Source organism: Giraffa tippelskirchi, chromosome 4, assembly GCF_054371585.1.
Source record: "Giraffa tippelskirchi isolate mGirTip1 chromosome 4, T2T-mGirTip1v1.2.pri, whole genome shotgun sequence".
Lineage (NCBI taxonomy): Eukaryota > Metazoa > Chordata > Mammalia > Artiodactyla > Giraffidae > Giraffa > Giraffa tippelskirchi.
The window spans coordinates 31,359,027-31,383,089 of NC_137278.1; the positions used below are offsets into that span (position 1 = coordinate 31,359,027).

General features: G+C 53.4%; 1 protein-coding gene across 15 annotated transcripts in view; it reads right to left on the reverse strand.

Moving 5' to 3' along the window:
- Positions 1 to 492: 492 nt before the first annotated feature.
- Positions 493 to 24,063, reverse strand: part of DNMT3A (DNA methyltransferase 3 alpha) — a 129,566-nt gene continuing 105,995 nt past the window's right edge. For 11 of the 15 annotated variants that reach the window (XM_081592730.1, XM_081592736.1, XM_081592726.1 and 8 more), the window contains 17 exons: positions 19,462 to 19,677; positions 19,076 to 19,234; positions 18,549 to 18,656; positions 18,175 to 18,331; positions 17,700 to 17,849; positions 17,527 to 17,571; positions 16,488 to 16,567; positions 15,864 to 15,976; positions 15,533 to 15,716; positions 15,198 to 15,282; positions 13,251 to 13,396; positions 12,381 to 12,471; positions 12,054 to 12,202; positions 10,962 to 11,047; positions 8,707 to 8,776; positions 7,927 to 8,045; positions 6,546 to 6,948 (listed from right to left, as the gene is read on the reverse strand). In XM_081592730.1, the coding sequence (XP_081448856.1) occupies positions 6,807 to 6,948; positions 7,927 to 8,045; positions 8,707 to 8,776; positions 10,962 to 11,047; positions 12,054 to 12,202; positions 12,381 to 12,471; positions 13,251 to 13,396; positions 15,198 to 15,282; positions 15,533 to 15,716; positions 15,864 to 15,976; positions 16,488 to 16,567; positions 17,527 to 17,571; positions 17,700 to 17,849; positions 18,175 to 18,331; positions 18,549 to 18,656; positions 19,076 to 19,234; positions 19,462 to 19,677 (2,100 nt within the window). In that variant the 3' untranslated portion in view covers positions 6,546 to 6,806. Of the gene's footprint in view, positions 1,037 to 4,859; positions 4,971 to 6,545; positions 6,949 to 7,926; positions 8,046 to 8,706; positions 8,777 to 10,961; positions 11,048 to 12,053; positions 12,203 to 12,380; positions 12,472 to 13,250; positions 13,397 to 15,197; positions 15,283 to 15,532; positions 15,717 to 15,863; positions 15,977 to 16,487; positions 16,568 to 17,526; positions 17,572 to 17,699; positions 17,850 to 18,174; positions 18,332 to 18,548; positions 18,657 to 19,075; positions 19,235 to 19,461; positions 19,679 to 20,473; positions 20,545 to 23,301; positions 23,482 to 24,063 lie in introns of those variants that run through there. The other 4 variants (XM_081592723.1, XM_081592733.1, XM_081592734.1 and 1 more) reach the window with 4 other exon arrangements.

The following is a 24,063-nucleotide window of genomic DNA, read 5'->3' on the forward strand; positions in this document are numbered from 1 at the left end:
CGGGGCTCGCCCTGTCACTGTCCGCACTCATCCCTCAATTCTCCCTTTTTCAGCCCAAGTGCCTGTGTCTCGCAGGCTCCATTGCCCAGTCCAGACTGTCCACCACACCGCTGCTCTCTGCTGGATGCCACTGTGTTTTGGGAAAAAAAAAACAAAGAGAGGGGAACAGTGCCCATGACCAAAGCCCTGTGACCCCTCTGATGATCGTCTTCCCCACTCAGCCTTGGACAGAATTTGCTTTTCCAGCAACTGCACCTCACTAACTGATCTTTGACCTTCCAGTCAATCAAACCACCCTTTTTTTAATCTGGTTTACAATCCTTATCAAATGTTCATGCAAGTGATGTTTTAAAGGGAGGAACTGCATTGTCTAAACCCAATGCTAGGACCTCCCGATTGGGGCACTTAAACCTCTCTGGGGAAGGCTGAGAACAGTCATGTCAGGGGGAAGGAGACGCAAGACAAAAGGACATTATTACGGTGCTTTTTCCGTTTTTCTTTTTGCACAAAAACAGTCCATTTATTCAAGTGTTCTCCAGCACAAGTACATTAGAAAGGAGCTTTATTATACTCTTCTGGGCACAAAAAAAAAATGTGATGAAGGCGGAATTGACAGACTTTCTACATCTGCTGTACGCACTGACCTCTTTATAATTATTTCATAACAGCTATGTCACGAGCATCACTTACACAGAGATACAACAGGACATGGGGGCGTGGTGGTGGGGACCCACGTAGGGCCTTCTCACACCCCCTCCCCGATGTCCCAGAACCAGACTGTGAAATGTACATTATTATCGTCAATAAATAGAGAAGCAACCCTAAAAAAAAAAAAAAAAAAAAAAAATACAGTGGTGAAAGGATGCTGGAACCAGGAAGAAAAAAAAACAACAACAACAACAACAAAGAGTCAGAAGAGGAACTGAAGAAAAAGGAAAGAGGGCCAGGAAGGGAAGGGTCGGGGAGTAAGTCCTGCATTTAGCTGCGTGGAATGTGCAGTCAAAGTGCTCTCCCGCCGGGGTCAAAGCGAAATCGTCTGTAACAGTAAAAGTTATTACCAAATCAGCTAAGGAGTTTATTCTTCAGTATGAATACATGATTTCCCACAAATAAGTAAGCACCCGCTACTTCAATGCCTCAGCTAAAACACATGAAATCGTTCATTTAGTTTTCAAGTACAAAGTTAAAATGCCTTTTTAATAATAATATATCAGAGTAAAATAATAGTCTCTTTTAAACTCCACTACAAGAAAACAAAACAAACAGTCATTGTCCAGACAGCAGACTTAATTTAACAATATATATTTTTAATAAAATGTTTTAGCACCTTGTTGAGTCACCTCCTCCCTCTGCGTATTCTAAGGAATTTCGGTATTTTTGTGGTTGGTTGGATTCTAGGGCTGTGCTACCAAATCAGTCTGTGAAGTGAAATGGGACTCAGGTGATGCTTTCGGATCCCTGCTCATGTTCTCAGGCCCAGGGCTGGAGGCCATGAGACTGGAGGTTGAGAAAGCCGCCCTCCCATGCCCCTCGGGGGAGTTTTCCAGTTAAGGGAGTTACAGGAGTCTGGGGGCTTCCGTCAGGGCAATTTAGCCAGTCACAACCAGCCAAGGACCTTCCATCCTTGTCCCCACTGCTTCTGACCTGCTTGTCTGTCCCTCTCCCCTGGACTCCACTGTCGAGGCACAGGAGATGGCCAACCACAGGCCCGCTCAGCCGGGTCTCTGAATACACAGTGCAAGACAGGCTGACCTCACATCCTAAAGACCCCGGCCTTCCTTTACCAAAACGTAAAGATTCAGGAGCTTCTGCTAGAACAGTGGAGTCCATCCTTGATATAAACCTATCTTTCTTCCTCTTAGATCCTCCCAACACTTGTGGTTAATCCTTGCCCCAGCAGGGAATGGCCGGGGGCGGGGGGGGGGGGACCATTCCAGCTCCACGCCATCCCTCCAGAGGTGGAGGAAAAGAGAGCAGTACAACTCCAGTGTCATCTCTGACCACAAGCGTTGGAAGCGTCCAGACTAGACCCTGCCCGATGACAAATTCAGATTCCTAATCTCCCAGGATCAAAACAGGGCTGGGCTAGAAACCCAGTTCTCACCAGCATCTGGGCTCTGCTGATGTCCTGACCACAAGTAACAACCAACTCTCGTCAGATCAGATCACGGTGCCAGGCAGGTCCCATGGCCCTAATCCTGCAAGTTCCCTGAAAATGACACCTCTTAAAGACACCATTGCCACAGCAGCTCTGCACCAGGCAGAACAACAGGAATTCAAAACCGCCTCCGAGACCCACTTTATATATAACTTATGTTATCAGTGAGATGAAGACTAAGACCACTCCCTGGATGGCTCTGCTGAAAGAATCCTTCCCTTGCTCCTGTTGTACACCATCCTGTGCTGGAGATGGTGGGCTATTCCCATCAAGGTTTCCCCAGAATTGCCAGTTGCTTGGGGAAATAGGGGGAGACTAGTTCAATGTCCACTAGGCTTCCTTCCTGCTGGGTCGGCCTGTCCCAATCTGCATCCTATAGACTCATCAAAAGCCCACACAGGCACCTTCGCCAGCCAACCTCTCCCAAGCCCATCTCAAAAGAAAGGCGGCCCCCTGTACTCTTTTGGGGAAGTCTGCTTTCTAGAATGTTCAACAGCAGGAAGGTTCTGGGGTCTAGAAAGAATAATGGACAGTGGCACACCCGGGTGGCTGTCCGCTGACTGCAAGACCCCACCAGCCTTCACCCCTGGCTCCCCAGCCTATGTGCTTCAGCTGGTCCCCAGGGAAGGGGGTCAGCACCAACCAGCTCGAGGCCCCGAGTACAGCAGCTGCTGGCCAAGGACCAGCTTCCTCCTCGGGCAGGCAACCCCCAGCTCTGTGACCCTGGCCAGTTCCCCCAGCCCAGAGCCACGGATCTCTTTGGCACCACACTCCACTTGGCACCTGCAGTAAGTAGGGGGTACCACCCTAAGTCCCTGGAAACCCCCATTTCCACAAATTTGTAAATGAGTCCGCTCAAGAGAAACAAAACTCCACTAAGAACATGCTCCAGAATTTTCCAAAGGCCTTCCTGGTTTCTCCCACTGCACTGCCTCTACCAATGATCCCCCACCTTAATTCACGCACAACCTTGACACGGCCTGTCCAAGCACAGCTCTCCTTTAGAAGGTATCCCCAGAGGCACCCCGGGGGTTGGAAGGAGATTGTGAAGAGCACCCCAGCCTGGCCAATTTGGCACATTCCTAAGGTCCCCTTGGGACCTGCCAAGTTTTACTGTGGGACCAAGACCCCAGGTGTGGCTGTAAGAAAAGCTGGCGATTGTTAACGCTCATCCCTGCAAGGGGGCCTCTGGCCAAGTAAGGTTGCCAGACCAGGAGGAACAAGGATCAGCCACAACAAGCAAGCTGGCCGGCCCACGCTGACCCCTCAAGGATTGCCACATCCTTGGCTACTAAGTTTCTTCCCCACGCTCGCTCCCTGGATGGAACCTGGGCCACTGGGAAAAGCAAACTCCTGCACACAGCAGCAGACACATGGCCTAGGAGAGCCAGAAGGTCTGCAGAGGAAGAGACAGTCCTGACACAGGCTGGGAAGACCTTAGCGTCGGCCGCCGCCAGGGGAGGGAGCACCTTGGACTGTCTGCACAGCCCTCCTCCCCCGCCCTCCGGAGTGGTGCTGGTGGGCTCCGCACGGGAAGATGGAGCCTGGCTGGAGAAGGAGGGGAGGGCGGGGTGAGCACCACAGTTGGGTACAGACTCCAACGAGGGAGGGGCAGAGGGAACCCCCCCGCCAGCTGCTCCAGCCCCGTGGGAGCCCACTGTCACCACCTGCCATCACAGCACAGAGCTGGCAGGAAGCAACCGGGTATGATCTTAAAAACCAATCTGACAAGGAAATGAGTAACTTGGGATATGGGACTAAGACACCCCCTAAAAGGAGTAGGAGACCATGGCCACCAGCTGTGAGCTTACTCCTGAGCAATGAGCAAGGGATTCAAAGCTTGGTTAATTTTTTTTTTAACCAATTACTAATTTGCTTTATTCCAAAGATGAGGTTCGCTGTCCCATTTCTTTCCAATGGAAGCCCCCTGGCCAAGACAGCCCTGGACGTCAGTTTCATTTTGGACTGGGGAGAATAAGTAGGGGGAGCTGAGGGCTGACTTGACTGGTGCCTAGGGTTGCAGGTCAGTGTCACAGGTTGCTAACAGAAGAATCTTTTGACATCACCAGGGGCAAAAGAGATAGAACGCTACCTGCTAGAGGAGAGCACCTGCTAAAAGAAAACCTCCTCCTTTTCCTGTCTTCAGCACCTAGCAACTTCTGGGATTGACAGTCTACCTGCAAACAGGGCAACAGAGGTAAAGAGCTGCAGGGCCGACTCTGCAAAGTCCTGAATCCTGGGGAGAAGAGCACTGGGAGCTCCCTGGCTGTGTGTGTGTGTGTGTGTGTGTGTGTGTGTGTGAGCGCACGTGCATTTGTTATGCATCGGTATAGAAACATGTTCCTGTGTGTGCGTGTGGGACTGATTGATTGGTGTGGGGCTTGTCTGCAGCGGGGCCCGAGACTCAGCCTTCTGAGCCTCCCTCCCCCACTCCCCACGACATAATATTTCTTATACATGACCCTATCTATGTATTTATATAGCGCCTATCACCATAGGCCCTATCTTTCTAGGGATGCGAACATGGGACCATGTGCTTCACAGCACACCTCCCAGCCCTGCCAGTCCCAGGAGGTGCCATTCCCCCCTCCCATTATAAAATATATATCTCTATATGCCACATATCTACACCCCATCTATTCAGGCAGGCGTCTGCCTGTTGGGCCCTCACCCTGGAGCCACCCACGCCGTCCCTGCCTACCGCCAACGCCAGGCCGCCTGCCTCGGTGGGAAGCGGAACCAAGTGTCGTGCACTTGGGGCTCCAGGTGCTGCCGACTCGAGGTAAGAGCACAGCTTTCATCAGACCAAGTACTAGAAAAAAAATACACACCACTCCGATCACACACGCGAGGAGAGAGGGGCCTGGTCCTCCCTCCAGCCCTGACACACGTGACTTAAGAGGAGGGAAGCAGAAGAGAAGAGGGATGCGCCCGGAAGGCCGGCCTTGGGGACCCCCCCCGGCCGCTCAGCTGTTGCCCGCCGCGACTGGTGGCCCACCTGGCCCGAGGGGTGGGGAGCCAGGGCACCAGGGCCACCACTAACTTAGAAGCACCCTGCTCCCCGCACCTTGGTTTGAAACCTAAAGGGGGGGGGGTTGGGTTTTTGTTTTCTTAAAAGAAAATCTGAAAACAAACATAATTATAACCAGAACCATAAGAATAATTATAACAAAAGGTGTCATCAGCCTCCCAGTATAAAACTGCAGCCTTTGGAGATGACCAAAAACATCACATTCCAGGGGCCAGAAGCCGCCTTGTGCACAGAGGGTGGATGGTGGGGGCCTCATAAAAGAACACACAAAAAGCGACTTAGACAGGAGAGCACCAGTACGTTTTGTATGTTTTTTTATTTGCTCCAGGTGGGGTCTGAACTGTCACTTGCCCGCACTCTGGATTTTTTTCTGATCCCACCGCAAGGAGCCCTCAAATCGGCTAATGTGAGAAATTGGGAATGAAGACCCCTCATCCTGCCATCTTGCCGAGGGAGTCTCCTTTTTGAAAAAAATCAAAAGGTTATTGCGTGAGCCTGGATGGATCCCACTCTCAGCTTTCCACGGTCCCGACCACCGAATCTCACCCCCCTTTTTTGGCAGGGAGAAGCGGGAGAACGCTGTTCCCAAATTCTCCTTCATACCTTGTTAAACACTAAGGGGAAATCAAAAAACCCCACCACGGAAACGGTTCACCTCCAAGCTGTCTCCCTTTCTCCATCCTTGGTTAAAACCCTTTGCACATAAGGCAACGTGGAAGCTGATGTTTTTACTCATCTCGCTGTTGTAAAGCACCATTATGAAGTCGGGTTGTACAGTAGTTAACAGTACCTTTTATATATATATCTCATTTCTATCATATATATATAAACTGTAAACAAGAGGTAACAGCGGCTTCTAGAAACTGATTTTCTTCAAGGTTTCCTGTGTGGTAGGCACCTGAATACTGTATAAAAGGGTCTTGTGTGGTGTTCTCGTCTCTCTGCTGCTAGTTGGGTTGTGATCTGCATGACCAGGAATGGTGCTGGCAAGACAGCTCAGTGGCTGGGAGGGGACTCTGCCACCTGAGTGTCTGTTTTCTGTCCCCTGTTTGTGCTCCTATCTGATCAGGCTAGAGACAACAACAAAAAAAAGATATATAGTAAAAAAAAAAAAAAAAAAAAAAAAAAAAAAAAATCCAATATATAGAATTCTATAGAATTTCCTTTTTTCCTTCTCTCCCATCTTTCCTCTGCAAGGTATGGTTACTATTTTTTGTTACTGATTTTTTGTTTTTTGCTGCAATAAACCCTCTTGTTTCAGTCATAGCAAGAAACAAAAACCCAAACAAACAGAAAACCCCTCTGAAAAGAGTAGAAAACAAAAGGTTTGACCAGAAAAAAAGGGGGTAGTGGGGGTGGGGAGGGAGCTTGGTTTTGTTTTTAAATAGGACTGAAGATTAACATCGAAAAATCAGGAGATGATGTCCAACCCTTTTTGCAAGGCAAAGCCCTCCGGAATTTCCAACTCTGTGGGGTTTGTTTGTTTTGTTTTAAATTCCTTTTTCTCTTCTGGGTGCTGATATTTCTCTCCATCCTCACGTTGTTGGTGTTTTGTTGTGTTTTGTGTTTTTTGTTTGTTTAATCTTGTGTCACTACCTCGGTTTGCCCTCACGTCCCTTACACACAAGCAAAATATTCCTTCAGCGGAGCGAAGAGGTGGCGGATGACCGGCACGCTCCACGACCGGCCCAGCAGTCTCTGCCTCGCCAAGCGGCTCATGTTGGAAACGTCGGTATAGTGGACAGGGAAGCCAAACACCCTGGGGAGAAAAGGCAGAGAGGGGCAGGGGTCAGCGCCGGCCTGGGGTGATCCTGTGTCTGTGATAACCAATTCGAGTCTCAGGCGCCTGGCTACTTTCTGTGGGTCTGAAGGCAAGTTAAGATGATGACTGCTGAGAGATTTACCACACAGTAGAAACAAAGTTGTGTGTGTGCTCAGTCGTGTCCGACTCTGCAAGCCCCATGGACTGTATAGCTCACCAGACTCCTCTGTCTATGGGATTTCGCAGGCAAGAATACCAGAGTGGGTGGCCATTTCCTCCTCCAGGGGATCATCCCAACTCAGGGATCAAACCCGAGTCACCCGCGTTTCCTGTACTGGCAGGTGGATTCTTTACCACTGACCCACACGGGAAGCCCAGAAACAAAGTCATTGTTTGTGAAAAACACATCCAGGACACGCTTCACCTGAGACTGAGACCCACAGTGGGCATCTCAAGTCTGTAATAAATACATATCCCTATATCTTCCCACCCCCACCCCTAGAGGAGGGAAAACTCTGCAAGGGCTCCCAACTCATGCCTGATGTCAGGAGTTCCTGCTTGCTCCGGTTGTGTGTTAATTGTCTCTTTGTTTGGCTAAATCACAGTTACCCCAAGAATGAGGACTCGAGTCCAGTCTGCACAAATGAGGGCACTGAGGCTGTAAGGCCCATCTGCTCCCATGCTGTCTTGGCCTACAAAGAACCTAACATGAGCAGCGTGAAGCAGGCAAGCTTCTGCAGCTGCAGTGTCTCCTTGGAGTTGAGCAGGACTACCGGGAGCCAAGACACCAGGGACAGATTTCTAGATGTCCCCTACTTTAACCCAGTCTCACAATGCACAGAGTCCTCCCCAGGCATCAGCCATGTTGGGAAATGCCTGGGAAAACAAACCCACTGCTCACAGGATGTCTGCAGGGGATCTGAGCCTGGCACAGAGGCCAGGATCCCACCCCCCACCAGCACAAAGAGTGGGTACCTTTCCATTTCAGTGCACCATAAGATGTCCTCTTTCTCATTCATGAAGACGGGGAAATGCTGGTCTTTGCCCTGCTTTATGGAGTTCGACCTAGTAGTAATGGTCCTCACTTTGCTGAACTAGAAGATGGGAGAGGAAACGGGAGATGAGCACTCATCCACAGCTGACAGCAACTGCCACGTCCGAAGCCTACAAGACCTGCTCCATCCAGGGGCCAGGGTTGCCCTGCTCTTCCTCCTACACAGAGGGCATCCGGCCATCCTCACTCCAATCCTGCTGGCCAAGGACTAGAGACAGCAGCTTGAGTCACTGTCCTTCCCAAGTCTTCTAAGAACTGTTTTTCTTCCCAGGAGTAATGATTTACAGGCAAAAGGATGCTGAATTACCCAGGGGTGCCAAGACACCCCTGGGGTGCCAGCAGTCCCGGGAGATTACTCCAGAGAGAAATGGAACTGCCACATCATAGGAGAATCTGCTCTGAAGGCTCGTGCAATGATGATCCTGGCCTGGTAATTCAAAAGCCCAGGGATCTTGGCCAAGACTTCTTAGCGTCTGCCTCCCACGGGACCAGCCAGGCAACGCTCAGCAAGGAACGGTTGCAAGCAGCAAGGATTCTGACCTCTTCCCCTGCCTTCAGGCTTTCCCCCGGAACCTCCCCCTCTGGCCAACTGCAACCCCCTGAGTTACATCCTCCGCAGGCAGCACACAGCCCTGGTGCTGCTCCAGCGCATCCTGCCCTTCTCCTTACCCCTAGCAGAGGGCTTTGATGCTGGGGCTAACCTTGGCTATTCGGCCGTGCTCCAGACACTCCTGCAGCTCCAGCTTATCATTCACAGTGGATGCCAATGGCCTAGGAGGCAGGAGAGAGAGGGTAACGACCGAAACCAGGAGAATGGCAGGGATGCACTCTCGGCACTGACCCAGCAGCCATCTGATTCACATGGAGAAGTAAAGAACCCCCATCAAACTCCCCCAAACACAGGCACAGACACTGTGGCCACTCACGGACACAGGGCCATCAAGCATCAAATCCTTTAAGGTAAACTCAAAAGTGGTCCCAAACTACAAATAAACAGATAACGCCTGCGTGCCAAGAAGGGGAAAAACTCAATTATTTTTGAACCTGTTCCCTAAAAATAGACAGCATCTGAACAGTACTCATCACAAAGCAAGCTTTGGCATGACAGAATGTTCTGTATTTCGACTATGGTGATGGTTACAGGTGTGTAAGGTAGATGACACTCATCAAACTGTACACCTTACATGTACAGTTAACAAGAACTTAAATTCTGCACAGTCCCCAGAAGACTAAAACTCTGTAACACTCAACGTGTCACTTCTCAGAAGGCAGACCAGATCACTAAGTATCCCTTTAAGTGATGGCCGTTTCTGACATTTAGGATTACACACTAAAAGTTTCACATAGTGGTCCACCACCCAGGACCCACGGTCAAATTGCACCTCCAAAATCCTCTCTGTTTATGTGCACATGTGCATGCACACCTACCCTCACATACACACACACACACACACTCTGTACTTTGTCCCTTTGTGCTTGTACTTTGTCCCTTTGTGCTTGTACTTTGTCCCCTGCAGTACCTCTGCTCCTCCTGGAAGCTCAGAGTTCTAGAATTTAAGGCTTGGAAGAAGCAGGTAAGAAAAACCCCACAGGCCCAAGGTCTGTCAGGAGATAATGACTTAATGGCTCTATAAAAATACTGGACTACGTAAGCCAATTCACTTTATCCAACACGCACAGACATCCTGGGAAGGTTAGGGGGGACACCAAGACAGTTTTTAGGTCAGCTGCCCACTGACCCACCTCCTTCCGAACCACAAGCCCTCGAGAAAGACAGGAGCTTTTCCAAACAGGTCTGAGACTGGAAAGTTCCTAAAACCTCCTGCTATTGGCAGAGAGACACAGTAGATGACTGATATCAGGTTAAATGGTTAATTTATAAGGAAACCATGGAGATTTAAAATCCACACTCGGGGTGGGGGTGGGGGCGGTTCGGGAGGGAGGGGATACATGTAAGCCTATCGCCGATTCATGCTTATACATGGCAAAAATCATCACAATAGTGTGATTATCCTCCAATTAAAATAATTAAAAAAAAATTAAAACATTCTGAAAAATACTTCTCTTTGTAATATATTATCGCGATTAGGGGAGTCTCCCTCTGCTTCTGAACTGCTGACTCTCAACCAGAATTCTTTTCTCCTCGTAAAGTGAGTGAAGTCGCTTAGTCATGTCCAACTCTTTGCGACTCCATGGACTGTAGCCTGCCAGAATCCTCCATTCATGGATTTTCCAGGCAAGAGTACTGGAGTGGGTTGCCATTTCCTTCTCCAAAGGATCTTCCTGACCCAGAGATTGAACCCGGGTCTCCGGCGTTGGAGGCAGACGCTTTACCTTCTGAGCCACCAGGGGAGAAACCTGGTGGTTTTTTCTCATAAGCCTTTTTATAATATGACTATCACACTGAAGAAATCAAATTTTCTTCATTCCTGGACATTAACATCTCTGTGCAACCTACACAAAGGGCATCTTCCCAAAAAAGGACTTGATGCCGACAATGTGTGTGAACAGTAAGTGGAGCAGGACACTCTAAGCTGTGGTGTCTGCTGCTTCAAGATGCTGTCTCCGGAGTCGGTATGGTCCAGAGGCGGGCACCACTCTTTCCCATTCCCAAACACATCTTCCACGGCTTTACCTCAGGAAACTAAGGACTACCTGACTCTCGACACATCACCAGTACAGGAGAACCAACTCTGTAACTCAGCAGCACAATACACGGTCTTCTGTGTCAAGAGTGTGCTTTTTAAAGGTCCTATCTGGGACCACTAGTTTTTCGATTCTTAGTCAAGTTATTTTCTACACCCTGACTCCCCTTCTTCCTCAAGGAAAAGGAAAGACAGAGAAGAACTTAGCAGAGCAGCAAGCTCGTCTGCAGGGGAGGCTGGCCACCCCTCGCGCCATCATCCTGCCTGCAGACACCCACCCACGGCCACCCAGGCACGGAGCTCTCACCAACCTGTTCATACCAGGAAGGTTCCCCCAGAAGTAGCGGGCCCTGTGTGCAGCTGACACTTCTTTGGCATCAATCATCACAGGGTTGGACTATAAAACAGGAGAGAGAGATGAATATTATAGCGTGCCAGGAAACTTGTTAGTTTAGAGCTTCAAAGGCTCTCGCTTCTTTCTCTCTCAGGAGGCCACACTATGACAGCCTGAAGCTCCCTGGAAAAGCCAGAATCAAACTCAGCTACATTCCACATGCTCCCATGGGAACATTCTAGACCCACACGTGGTCCACACTGCCAAGATGGAGATGTTCTATCTGCACTGTTCCATGTAGTAGCCACTAGCGCACCAGGTACTGATGGCTGGGTACTTGAGGAGGCTGGTGTGACTGGGAAATTTTAACGTCAGTTTAAACGCCACATGTGGCGGATGTCCACCTCGCTGGACCACACAACTCCAGCTAACCCGGAGGCTTTGGGAAAGAACATTCCAACAAGTATGGACGTCTTTACTGTACGTCCAGATAATGAGCCAAACAGACGCCTGCCCCAACACAGTCAACACCAGCTTGAGGGGTCTGACCCCAAGACTTAGGCACACAGAATGCTCAGCCAGAGAAGGGTTCTGGCCCAGAAATCCTCTGCACAGGCCCAAACTGGGCTCAGCCAAGTTGGGACCCACATTAAGGGAAGTAAAAACTGAGATAAACCATGTTTTCTTCTCAGTGGCGTAAAGCACCTATTATGGTGTCTGGGAGTGAGGACAAACCATCCTGGTTGGCAAAATTGATTCTGGCATCTCAAAAGGTTCCCCCAGGGAAACAGCACACAGACCTCCAAGCCAAGAGGTCTGGCACTCCACCCTGTTTATGACAAGCGCTGAGGCCACACTGACATACCACCTCTTAAGAGTGAGACCACGGGTTCTATCAGGGGTGGGCTTCCTTCTCGCCTACTCGGGAAGCCCAGAGCTTCCCAATGGGCCCCTTGCAAAGCAGAAGTCCCCAGTCCCCAGCTCCACAATGCAGATGAGATAGGGATAAAGCAGCAGTCCAAGGTAGAAGCCATTAGTGAGCTGGCCAAACCAAGGGTGCTGGCTATACCTCGAGAAATCGCGAGATGTCCCTCTTGTCACTAACGCCCATGGCCACCACATTCTCAAAGAGCCAGAAGAAGGGGCGGTCATCTCCCTCCTTGGGCCGCGCATCATGCAGGAGGCGGTAGAACTCAAAGAAGAGCCGGCCAGTGCCCTCTGAGAGGTCGGAAGAGAAAGCCATCAGCTGGGGCTGTCTGCAGGAGACAGTGGTGTGGCTCGGGCACGGGGAGGGCAGGGTTGTTGGGAGTAGCCGTCCCAGGCCAGAAATATCCAAAGAGGAAACCGATGTGCGGAAGCGCCAGCTCAGGAGGCGGAGGGGCGACGAGGCACCTACCGTAGAGTCCCTTGCGGGCGGGGTTGACGATGGAGAGATCATTGCAGGGACTGCCCCCAATCACCAGATCGAACGGGCCCCACTCCTGGATCTGGGAGGATAAAGGTAATGTGATGGGCCTGATGTCCGGGGACAGAGGCGGAAAGGAAGAGAGAAATGATCTGTGAAGTTGGCAAAAAAAAGTACTTTGCTTGGGAGAGAAGAGACCCGGATGCTTTGTATGCTATCTACACACACATACACACACTCTCTTTCCAGCCATGGGCAAGTCACTGAGGCTCTCTGGGCCCAGTTTTCCAGATAGTAAAGTGAAGGGACTGAACTGGACATCTAGGAGACCAGCAAGAAAAACAGCCATGCAGGGACAGCAGTCTGGGCTGCACCAGATGAAAGGGGCCCTGTGCCCTCTGAACCCTTCCAATGCCCTTCAGGGCCTGGGGTTCAAGGTGTACATGTTTACCTGGAAAGGCAAGGCGGCCACTCAGAGAGGACCCCACCAGACCCCACTACCCTCGACAAAATGCAGGCTGGTGAAGCTGTAGCTAGCAGTATCAGGAGGATGGGAACCTACTGTACCCCACAGCGCTTCACTCAAGGGGGCCCAAGAACCAGCCAGGGAGAAGCCCAAGCCCAAAAGGCCTGGCTCCCCAATTCCTAGTGGAACCTGCCCAGCCTCTTGAGACAAAAGAGGGAGATGAAAGAAAAGGAGGGAGAGTTCAAGCGGGGAAAGGAAGATGAAAGCAGTGGGCGCCGGCCCGGGAGCTGAGTGACTTGAAAAGGGGGCTGGCCCAGGAGCTGAGTGACGTGAAAAGGGGCGGGCCAAGGAGCTGAGTGACGTGGAGAAAGGGGCGGGCCACGGCGCTGACGTACATGCTTCTGTGTAACGCTGCGGACGTCCCCGACGTACATGATCTTCCCTTGGTGCCGCACCATGCCCACAGTGATGGAGTCCTCACACACCTCGGAGGCGATGTAGCGGTCCACCTGAATGCCCAAGTCCTTCAGCACCAGAAGCCCTGTACCAGCCAGCAAAAAGCACAGTCCCTGGGTCACCTGCCCAGCACCCCGGTCTTTGCAGGGGGTCCCTGTGGCCAACTGGACACGTGGGTCAGGCCCAAGCCCCACCCTGCCCAGAAGGCTGCCCGGAAACTTCTAGGTCAAATTGGAATTATCAGTAACAAGGACACTGAGGCTGTTACCGTTGAGCCTGTCTCATGCCTAATTGGATCTATTCAGAAAACATTCCAGGCAGGACATTCCAGGGCTTTCCGGAACCAGGGGAGAACAACAGCTGACTCTTGAGTGGGCTTTCCTTTGCTATTTCTTTCTGTACACGGGTCCTTCCTTGGCCCTTAACATCACGCTGCAATTCAGCCATCCAACAACACTCAACGTAAACTCCGCCTGCTCTAAAAAGGCTTCACTGATGCCCACCCCATTCCATGGCCCCCAGGATAGCCTTCCCACCTCTGTGAGCCCCTAGCACTTGGGCACCCTCTCCACCTCAGAGCACTACGCATGCCTGATCCAGCCCTTCTCTTGGGTCTTCAAGGCAGAGTGGGTGGTCTCATTGAATGTGCTTCCTCCTGAGCTAACCAGTATTCACGCTTCCTGACCAGGACCCTTCCACAAACGCTGGCTGGAACAGACCAGCGTTCAGAACAGACCCTGAGAGCTTCAGGAGACCCTGTATGATCCCCCACTGCTCCCAGCAGATCTGCCCCCAGCAGATCTGCTCCCAGCAGACCTCCCACAAGGAGCCTGCCCAGCCTCTTGGGGTGTGACACCACTTAAGGAGGCTTCCAGGTTCTAGCCTGGGAAGCCAAAGCTGTACATGAACTCCTCTAGGTTCACACAAGGACAGCACTGAGCTGGGTACAGAAGACACACATCCGGCCGGGGGACCAGCCCCACACTCTGGCCAAGGTCTCTGGGCCCAGCCTTCCCATCTCCCTCTGGTCCTGGGACAAGTTCTCAAGAGGACTGCTCTTTCCTAAAGACTGAAAAGCCTTAGCCTGGGGGCAGGGCAGAGGTATAGGATGTCAGGACTCAGGTTAAGAAACACATGAAATTAAAAACTGGCTACACAGTTAATGGATTAAGTATATAAAGACAAATGTATGAGAATGCTTATTATAGCACTGCCCAGAAGAGTCAGGAAAAAAGTAAACCACCCAATAGGGGTTCATTAAATTATGGTACTTTCACTCCACGGAATCCTAGGTAGCATTTACAAATAACATAGTCCTATACTGGTTGATGTGAAAAACTACTCATAACACTATAAATGAAATAGCAAGTTATAACACTATGCATTTTAATATCTACATATGATTATATAAACATACAAGCCCAGAAAAAAATCTAAAATCTAAAAATGTAAAAGGACATATACCAAAACACTAATTATAGGATTATGGGCAATTTAAATATTCTTTAGACTCTTTTGTTTACAGTTTGTTTTTCACTGTGACTTACAATCAAAGCACAACAGGACTGCCTGTGTTTTTACTTTGGTCGCAAAGTCTGTCCTTTGAGATTTTGTGAAAATCTTCAATAATCTCTGACCAGCGATTGCTCCATTCTCTGCTGAAGAGCCCCCTAGCCTTGCCCCCCTGCCCATTTAAGGGAATGCCCACTGTACATGCTGGTTTACCACTTATTTTCAACTTCTCACTGAACACAAGAGTTTCCTCCTTAGGCTAACATTTTAACAGCTGTAATATTAACTGTCACCCTGTTTTGCCAGAGTGACATACACACAGGCCCCCGATCTCAGCTTCCATGTCCTAGGACCAAGATGCCAACCACTCTCACCTGTAGCGATTCCATCGAATAGAGACAGCACCCGGATGGGCTTCCTCTTCTCAGCTGGGACAGGTGGGTAAACCTTCGGAGGGTCCTAGCAGCCAGCACAACAGGCCAGGTGAGCATCCAGGAATGTACCACAGACCCACACCTGGGGCAGGCCTCTCTGCCAATTGTGAGCACTTGGGCCCTCCGGACCCCCACACCCCTGGCTGGCAGCGCAGGCATGGCTACACGGTGCTCAGGACCTCAATCCAGTGCTCTCGCTTTGGCCGAGTCTGCCCTCTGGCTCTGGCAGGTGAGGGATGAAAAGAGCCACCCTCCACCCAGCACCCAGCACTCACGAATTCCTGGTCATGGTTGTTGGCGAAGAACATCTGGAGCCGAGACGGCCAGTCGTCCCGCCGCCGCAGCAGCCCGTAGGTACCCTTGTGCCCACACATGTAGCAGTTCCAGGGGTCTTCCTTGATGGCTGCCTGCGCAGCCCCTGGCCCCACCAAGAGATCCACACACTCCACACAAAAGCACCTGGAAAGAAGCACAGTGGAGCGGATGGGATGCTCACCCCCAGGCCAGGATGGAGCGTGGCTGCGGCTGCAGCGCTGGACAGGATGGGCAATGAGAGCCCGGGTGCCGGGCAAGGAGGAGTGGACCGCATTTGGGGCAGGGCCTCACCTGCAGCAATTGTTGTTCCCACACATGAGCACCTCGCGCCCCCCGCAGCAGATGGTGCAGTAGGACTGATAGCCGTCGTCATCATACTGGTACGCACATTCCAGGAAGCAGTTCTAGGGAGCAGCGTGGAGGCTCAGAGACCAATGGGCAGAACCCAGGCCAGCCAGTGCAAAGGTAGGTGGTGAACCCAGCCTCTGGGCTCTCGCTTTGGAACCTCGACACAGCTCTGGAGACACGACCCTGCCACCCATCCAGTCAGGATTCTGCCTAGACCACACATCTGGGAAGGGGACGCCGTGTCTCCCCTCCTACTGCAGTAGACGCAGCGGGGAGAGGCACCCTAACCCTAACTCAACGACCTGTCCTGCCCCCACTTCACACTAGTGACTGTGACATTGTGAGCCCACATCTGGGAACAAGAATCAGGCCTTAGCGGGGGGGCAAGGATCTCTCCGAGAAAAAGCAATAGCAGGTCAGATACTTGAACCCCCAGGGTCCATTTTATCAGGACTCTGTGTCAAGAGCAAACCTCAGAATCACCCTCATAGCTACCACACGTGCTACAGCCCAGAGGCCAGGAGGTGTGGTCAGCCCAGGGCCTCGTCTCTGCTGGGCGTGCCCTACCTTGCAGTTTTGGCACATTCCTCCGATGAAGAGAGGGTGTTCCAAGGTGACGTTGAGGCTCCCACAAGAGATGCAGATGTCTGGGGAGCAGTGGAAGCAGAGTGTCATTGAAGGGCCCCCCTCCCATCTGGGGCCAAAGCCTGGCTCCAGAAGACCTGTGACTAGTGGTGTGCTAGAGCGTCAGCCAGAAAAGAAGGCAGGAAGGCATCCGGGAAGGGCCCCATCCCAGGAGCCTACTCATCTCCCAGGGCAGCGATGCCGCCTTCCAGGAAAGGCATGCTATGAGGACAAGCGCCCGCCTGTGAGAACAGGCGCGACCCTGGGTCACTCTGGAGATGTCCCTGAGCAGCCAGTCCTTAGGGCCTGGGCCCCTGCTCCCATCCTTCCCAGCCCTGAGGGCCCCGAGCTGGACACACCATCACTTGGCAAAGGGAGACAGACATGGGAGGCACTGATGACCACCACATGAGAGAAGGTGGAGAAAAGGTAAAAGGGCCAAGCTCAAATCCAGGCTTCCCTGGTGGCTTAGGTGTAAAGAATCCGCCTGCAAGGCAGGAGATGCGGGTTCAATCCCTGGGTCGGGAAGATCCCCTGGAGGAGGTCACGCACGGCAACCACTTCAGTATTCTTGCCTGGAGAATCCCATGGACAGACGAGCCTGGCAGGCTACAGTCCAGGGGGTTGCAAAGAGTCAGACATGACTGAAGCGACTGAGCACACATGCAAGTCCAAGAGAGGTCACCTTTCTCTGACCCACAACCCTAAGGACCAGCCCCTACCACTGACAGGGAAGACTGTGGCACCGGGAAGGCAGGTGTGTGTCGAGCAGGCTGGAGGCGGTGGGAGGTACAGGACAGAGGCATCTCTAAGTACCCCTGGCCCACAACAGCAGACGTTCCCTGGTACCTTACTGCTCTGTGCCGGCCACCACCTGTGGGCCCGAGCCCTCACGTCCACCCCATGGGCCCTCATGCCCAGCCCATGGACTACAGATAACTGACCTCCCAGAGTCAACACTCGGCAGCCCCTCAGGACTCACCCTCGATGTTCCGGCACTTCTGCCGTACCTCGTACACCAGCCGCTCTGGGAGGGGAGGAGAGCAGAGCACGGGCGTTAGAGGGGCCCTCAAGGGTCACGCCCACCCTTCTGAATGCCGGCCTCACCCCACCACGCCCTCCAGAGGCCACTCCCTCCAGAGCCAGGCCCACTACCTCTTGTGCGTTCATCAATGATCTCCTTGACCTTAGGCTTCTCTGTTGTGCTCTTTCGAGGCTTTTTGGCTGGTGGGGGCGGCGCATATGCAGCTGCCTCGGGTTCAACCCACATGTCTGTGTAAACTTCTTTGTAGGGGTTCTTCTCCTCTGGATCAGGGAAGCAGGTGAGAAGACCATGGTTACCGCTGACAAGGAACCCCAGCTCCCTCCCCTGCACATCTGCCTACAACAACAAGGGGGTGCAGCCGGGTCCCTAACTTGTTCCTACTCCCAACTCTCTGGGGCCTGCAAGCCAATGGGGGAACAGGTCATTTGGAGTCCCAGAGCAGCCCTGCCCCTACCCTGACCCCAGGAAGAGGGGGACGGTAGCATTCCCACGGCCACTGTTGATGGGAGAGAGACCTTGTAGGCCCCCCCACCAAGCATGGCTTCCCCAGCCCAGGCGCGGAGTTGCTGGTGCACCTGCATGTACCTTCTGGGGGCTCCAGGCCCTTGGGGCCAGAGGGCTGGAACCCTCCCAGGGCCCACTCGATCATCTGTTTGTTCTGCACCTCCACAGCCTTGGCAGTGTCGCTCTCGTCGCTGTCATGGCACATTGGAAACAGCTTCCCCGCTCGGCTGCTGGCCACCTGGGGGCAACACGTGTGGGGGAGGCTGTCAGGAGAGTAGCGAAGGTGGGCTCAGGCAAGAGGCGGGAGAAGGTGAAAAAAGGGGGCGAGTGAGGAGAGGAGGCCAAAGAGCCTCGCAGGTGGACCCTCTGCCCAAGCCTAACCCTGGGCTCCAGCCCCCAGATGGAGCCCGCCCCCGCTCCATGCCCGCTGCTGAGCCCCTTGGAGGAGCACTGACCTGCAGGACCTCGTAGATGGCCTTGCGGTACATGGGCTGCTTGTTGTAGGTGGCCTGGTGGAAAGCACTGCAGAAGGAGCTCAGCGGCATCAGCTTCTCCACGCACACCTGGAGGCACAACCCACCTCGTTTGCACCTCTTCCCAAGCTCATCGAGCACCCACCACACGCCTGGCATGGTGGGGTTGGGGGGGGGGCTTAAGACCCGCCTCTGCCCTCGAGAGGACCGGATGCACCAATAAGTAATCACAGAATGCAAAGGAAGAGTCCAGCCCGAGATGTGGGGAGGACCTGACGCGGGTGGAAGGGCTTTCCAGGTAAAGAGTTCCTGGAAGGCAGCCGAACTCTCCAAGCGCAACCTAATTACCTCTGGGGAGTCTTCCAACCCCACATTCGCAGAGTGGGGATGAACACAGCTCCCTCTCCTATGATCCCGTTCCAACCACGCCCCCAGCCGAAACCAGAGACCCTGGGACCAGGACCCCTTCCCATCCCCACCCCCCAGGCACCACTGAACCCCCAACTCACCACTGAGAACTTGCCGTCTCCGAACCACATGACCCAACGAGTGCCTTCCGCTGCTCGGCTCCGGCCCGTCATCCACCAAGACACAATGCGGCCTGGCCACCAGGAGAAGCCCCGCAGTTTCCCCCACACCAGCTCCCCAATGCCAAAGCCCCGGCCGTCCTGGAGCCCCAAGGAGCAGAAGTCATTACAGGGTGGTCACAAGGCCCTGCCACCCTGCTTCCCCCCACAGCACCCCCAGCCCTGGACGTCTGAGGGTCACGACAGCCGGGAGGGAGCTCCATCGGAATGGACAGAGCAAGACTGGAGAGACCAAGAGACGTGGGGTCAGGTAGAGAGAGCAGGACAGGAGGAGCCGGACGAGGCGGGTGAAGAAGCCAGCGGCTCACCTCGTACTCCGGTTCATCGTCAGCTGCTTTGGTGGCGTTCTTGTCCCCAGCATCGGCCCCCACGGGCTCAGGTGTGGTGGCCACTGTGGGGGATGCAGGGTCAGTGGGCTGCTGCACGGCGGGAGGACTGGCCTCCTCCACCTTCTGAGACTCGGTGGACCCCTGGTTTTCTTCGACAGCATTCATTACTGCGATCACCTTGGCTTTCTTCTCAGCCTGGGGAAACAAGGAACAGAAGTTACCTTGATCTGATACTCAAGGGGCACTTCTCAATCTCTCCGTGGTCTGGAGATCATGACAGACGGTCAGGGGCTGGAGACAGGAGTTCCCTCATCAACTCAACAGGCTCGCCGTGGAAAACACAAAGATTTGCAGTTGAGAGGTGAACTCAATCACTTGGCTCAATTCCAGCCTTCTCTTCTGCCTCTTAGGAAATCTTCCTCCCTCAATTAATCTTCCTCAATGATCAGCATCATCAGTTGCCCACCCTCTGATATGTATCAATTATATTCAGAGACTCTTCTGTTTAGATACCAGCCATGCACCCAAGATTAGGCACAGACCTTGGCTCCATTCTTTCTTATCTTACTCCCCAGTCTAGAAACAGATCCTCTTGTCCTTTTCTCCAGTTTTTCTAGGCAGTCGACCCCTTCTATTCCTAGTCTTGGCTTCCACACAATTCTAGTTTTGCTGTGATGCCTAACAATGAAATCACTATTTTGTGTTCAGAGTGCTTGGTTCTTTTCCCATCTGCTCAACCACCACCACAAGACCCAGAAGAGCTTGCCTGCTCTCCTGCTCACACGCCATCCTGGAGTTCTCAGGATTATATCTAACATACTTGGTCACCAGATTCTACGCCTTCTTTCTATGTGCACCTTTCAGATCCATCAATGTATTCATTCTTTCAACAGTTATTTAGGGAGTCCACAGTAAAGCCAGGCATTCTCTCTGCCATCCCACTGACAAACCCAAGGATTCGCTCAATCTGAACAGCCTCCATCTTTTTATTGTTTCATGATCCTCTTTCAGGCTGTGACCTGCAGGCCCATTTCTTCTCAAAACCTGCTCCAGGATTCCCATCACCCTTGTTGTCTAGTGGTTAAGTCGTGTCCGACTCTTTGCGACCTCATGGACTGTAGCCCACCAGAATCCTCTCTCCATGGGATTTCTCAGGGAAGAATGATGGAGTGGGGGTGCCATTTCCTTCTCCAGGGGGATCTTCCCAACCCAGGGATCGAACCCATGTCTCTTGCATCTCCTGCATTGGCAGGAGGGTTCTTTAAAACTGAGCCACCAAATAAATTTTAAAAAATAAAATAAAATAAAACTGAGCCACCAGGGAAGCCCTCCCATCATCCTACAGAGGATGAAATACCTGACAGTCAGCTCTGAGGGGCATTCCACCTTACCTCACCCCAACTATCGAATCTAGGACACGTGGCCTTCAAACTTCAAGGCTCTGCCCCCATTTTCACCACACCAGATTCAAGGGGGGAAAAAATCCCATCATCAAAGTAACACTTTGCCTGAGAGTTCAGAGCTGTGAATACAAACTCATCCTCAAGATTACCTGGAGTACAAGACCTCCAAGTTGGAAGTCACAGCATTTACATTCCTGCCTTAGCCTTGCTACTAATTAATAGCTGACTTTGGAGCAGTCCCTTGAGTTGCTCCACCTAAAAAAGAAGTTTGAACTGAAGGATTGCTGTTAACCTTTTCTGACTGGTTTAAAAATATGATTTATGCATGTACCAGGAATTCTAAGGACTCTCTGAAGCCTGTCCACGGATCCCCAGGTCCCAGGTTAAGAACAGCTCAAGGGTCTACTGTCTCTTAGATTCATTTGATTTTGTTCTATCTTCAAGTCTTTGCCTCCCAGCCACAAACCAAACCTGCTTCTTGCGGCAATTCCTAAAACCTGAGTAAGTCCTAGTTCCTTCTCTAACTCAAATTCTACAGTGGGATAAAGCATCCTTTGCCCCCAAAGCACGAACAGCTGGAAGAATGAACCCTTGGAGACCAGGGGGCGGGAGAATGCAGGGTTACTGCTCCTCCCTCCCCAGCCCCACTCTCACCTGGGGACTTTGCCCCACCCCAACCTAAATCAATTATCTACCTCCTCCTCCCCTACAGGAAGGTGTCTAGGTGTGCACTCAACTCCTGGGGGGAGAGGGCTTCTTCTCTAGAATTGTCAGCTGGAGCAGCACTATCCCAGTACCAGACGTGCTCAGATACAAGTGTGCCTCGCTGTCTCTGCTCCCTTCCCTCCACCGTGCATGCCTCTGTGAACTTCAGGCACGGATGCTGATCTAGACCAGGGTGCTGCCTTAGATGACCCAAAGCTCCAGTTTCCAAGGGCGATGGCCCCCTCAGCCAGAACAAGGTGTGCAGATGGCAGAGGATCTACAGCCAGCAGCATGGGGGGGGGGCCACGCTGGGCACCCCCTTCCACTTTCCCTAGTCTAGAAGGGAGTCGTGCCTGCCACCACCCTCCTGACTCCTCCTCAGCCCCTTTGTCTCTCTTCTCACCCCCTCCAAAGCAAGTTCCTGAATATTATTCTTCCCCCACAACTTCCCCCAGCTTGTCAGACGATGCTGCTGATGGCTGTTAAGCACCCCCAACCCAGTAGGTGCAGAACACTCATCCAGCATGGTCTGGCAGGCAGAGGAGGAGGAAGGGGCCTCCAACAGGACCCGGCCAGCAGGAGTGGGGGAAGGAAGAAGGGGGGGGTTAGCAGCAGGAGGCAAGAGGAAAGGGGAAGAAGGGGCGAGAGGGTGGCTGGGTGGGGGAGGGGCTCATTAGAATAGACTTGCCTAGGGCAGTGCGAGAGGGCCGGGCTTCCACGTTCATGCCAACCCTCCTCCCCGGGCAGACAATAGGAGAAATAAGGGTTAACTCTGGGCTTGGGCTTTGGGGCTAACAGCACCTACACACCTCCCCACCACCTCAGTTCGGAAGGTCCCAGGCCAGAGTAGCCAGGAGAGTGAGCAGGATGAAGACACCACCGCAGCTCCACTATGGGCCGCCCAGGAGACCACTTGGTCTGGAGTTTGTTCAGCCTGGAGAGCCACTGGCAACTCCACTCTGGTGGAGGCAAGGCCTCCCCGTCCAGTCCCATGTCTTCGGGCAGCTGTCCGGCTTCCACCTCCCTCCACACTCAGGCTGCTTCCCATGCCAAAGGTCAGAGGTCCAGGGACCCAGGCGGACGCCCGCTGAGGCAGCAGACCCGGGGCTGTTCCCGGTGCCTCTGCCATCCCAGGCCGGCATCAGGCCACCCCACAGCCCCGTGTCAGGGTCGCACTGCTCCCTCCCTCTCCGACACCACTTCTTTCTGGTGGCCTGACGGTGGCTCCCAGGAACACACAGGAGAGGAGACCATCCCTCTTGGGAGTCCACAAGGTTGGCACGGCCTGAGGACAGCGTGGTCCATTAGCCAGGAACACAGGTCAGCCAGGAAACGCCAACAACACATCTGCCAGCCAGCTCAGCAAAACCGTTGCCTCCAGCCCAACTCCACGGGCCAGAGTCTGCCCCCCAGCCTTCGCTGACCACTGCCCCAGGCTCAGGCCAGGGCTGCTCTTCCTGGCCCCGGAGCCGCCAGGTCCCACCTGAGAGCAGGGAGGAGTGGGGCTTGGGGCTCCTGAGCAGAGAGTGGGTGGGACGGCAGTAACTCAGCATCTCCAGAACTCAGGCCAGGCAGGGCAGCCAGCTCCCGCGGGCCGGGGAGGCAGACTTGACTCTTCTCAACCCAGAGGGCTGCAGGCCCAGAGATCCTCCCACCGGCCCCTGCCGCCTCCCCGCCCCCAGTTTCCCCAGGGCTCCGTCCAGGAACCTACCCATAAGGCCAGGTGCAGCCCCTCGGTGGTCCAGCTCAGGTGTGAGCCCCGGCCCTGAAGCTCTGTAAGTAGCTGCCCGTCTGGGGGGAGGGGAAGGGGGCGATGGGGCTGGGGGCGGAGGGGGCCAGAGAGAGGGGGAGGGGGGAGGTGGGGGGGAGGGATTGAACATTTTCTTTGTCTAGAACTCCAGGTCACGTGGGCCCCGCTGGAGTGCCTGGTTGGCTGCGAGCGGGCCGGGGGAGGGGGCCGGCTCTCAGACGCTGGCAGTGGGCCAGCCCCTCTCCTCCGGTCCGAGGGGCGCGGGCCGGCGCTGGGGCCTGGGGGCGCGGCTGGGCCTCCGCCCATTCCTGGGGCCCCGCCCAGGCCAGGCTGGAGGCGGCGCCCGCCCCATCCCACCGCGCGGCCTTCTCTGCCCCCGCCCCCCGCCAGCTCGGCCCGAACCGGGCGCGGAGCCGGGGAGCCCGCGGACAGCGCGGGGGGGGAAGGACGGGGGTCAGGAGAGAAGGGGCTGCGCTCCAGCTGCGGAGGTAAGCTGCGAGCGCCTCGAGAACCGGGAACGCAGACGAAAGGAGAGAGGAGCTTTCGGACCGTCTGGGACAGCCAGGAGAAAGTTGTTAAAAGTGAGTCTCCGCAGCGCAACCAAAAAGAAAAAAGGAAAAGCTTACAAATGAGCGGAGAGGCCCAGGAAGCTGTAGGAAAATTCAAAGCACACAGAGGGACAGAAAGCGCTCGCACATAACCGGGAGCGCTCCAAAGCGAGAA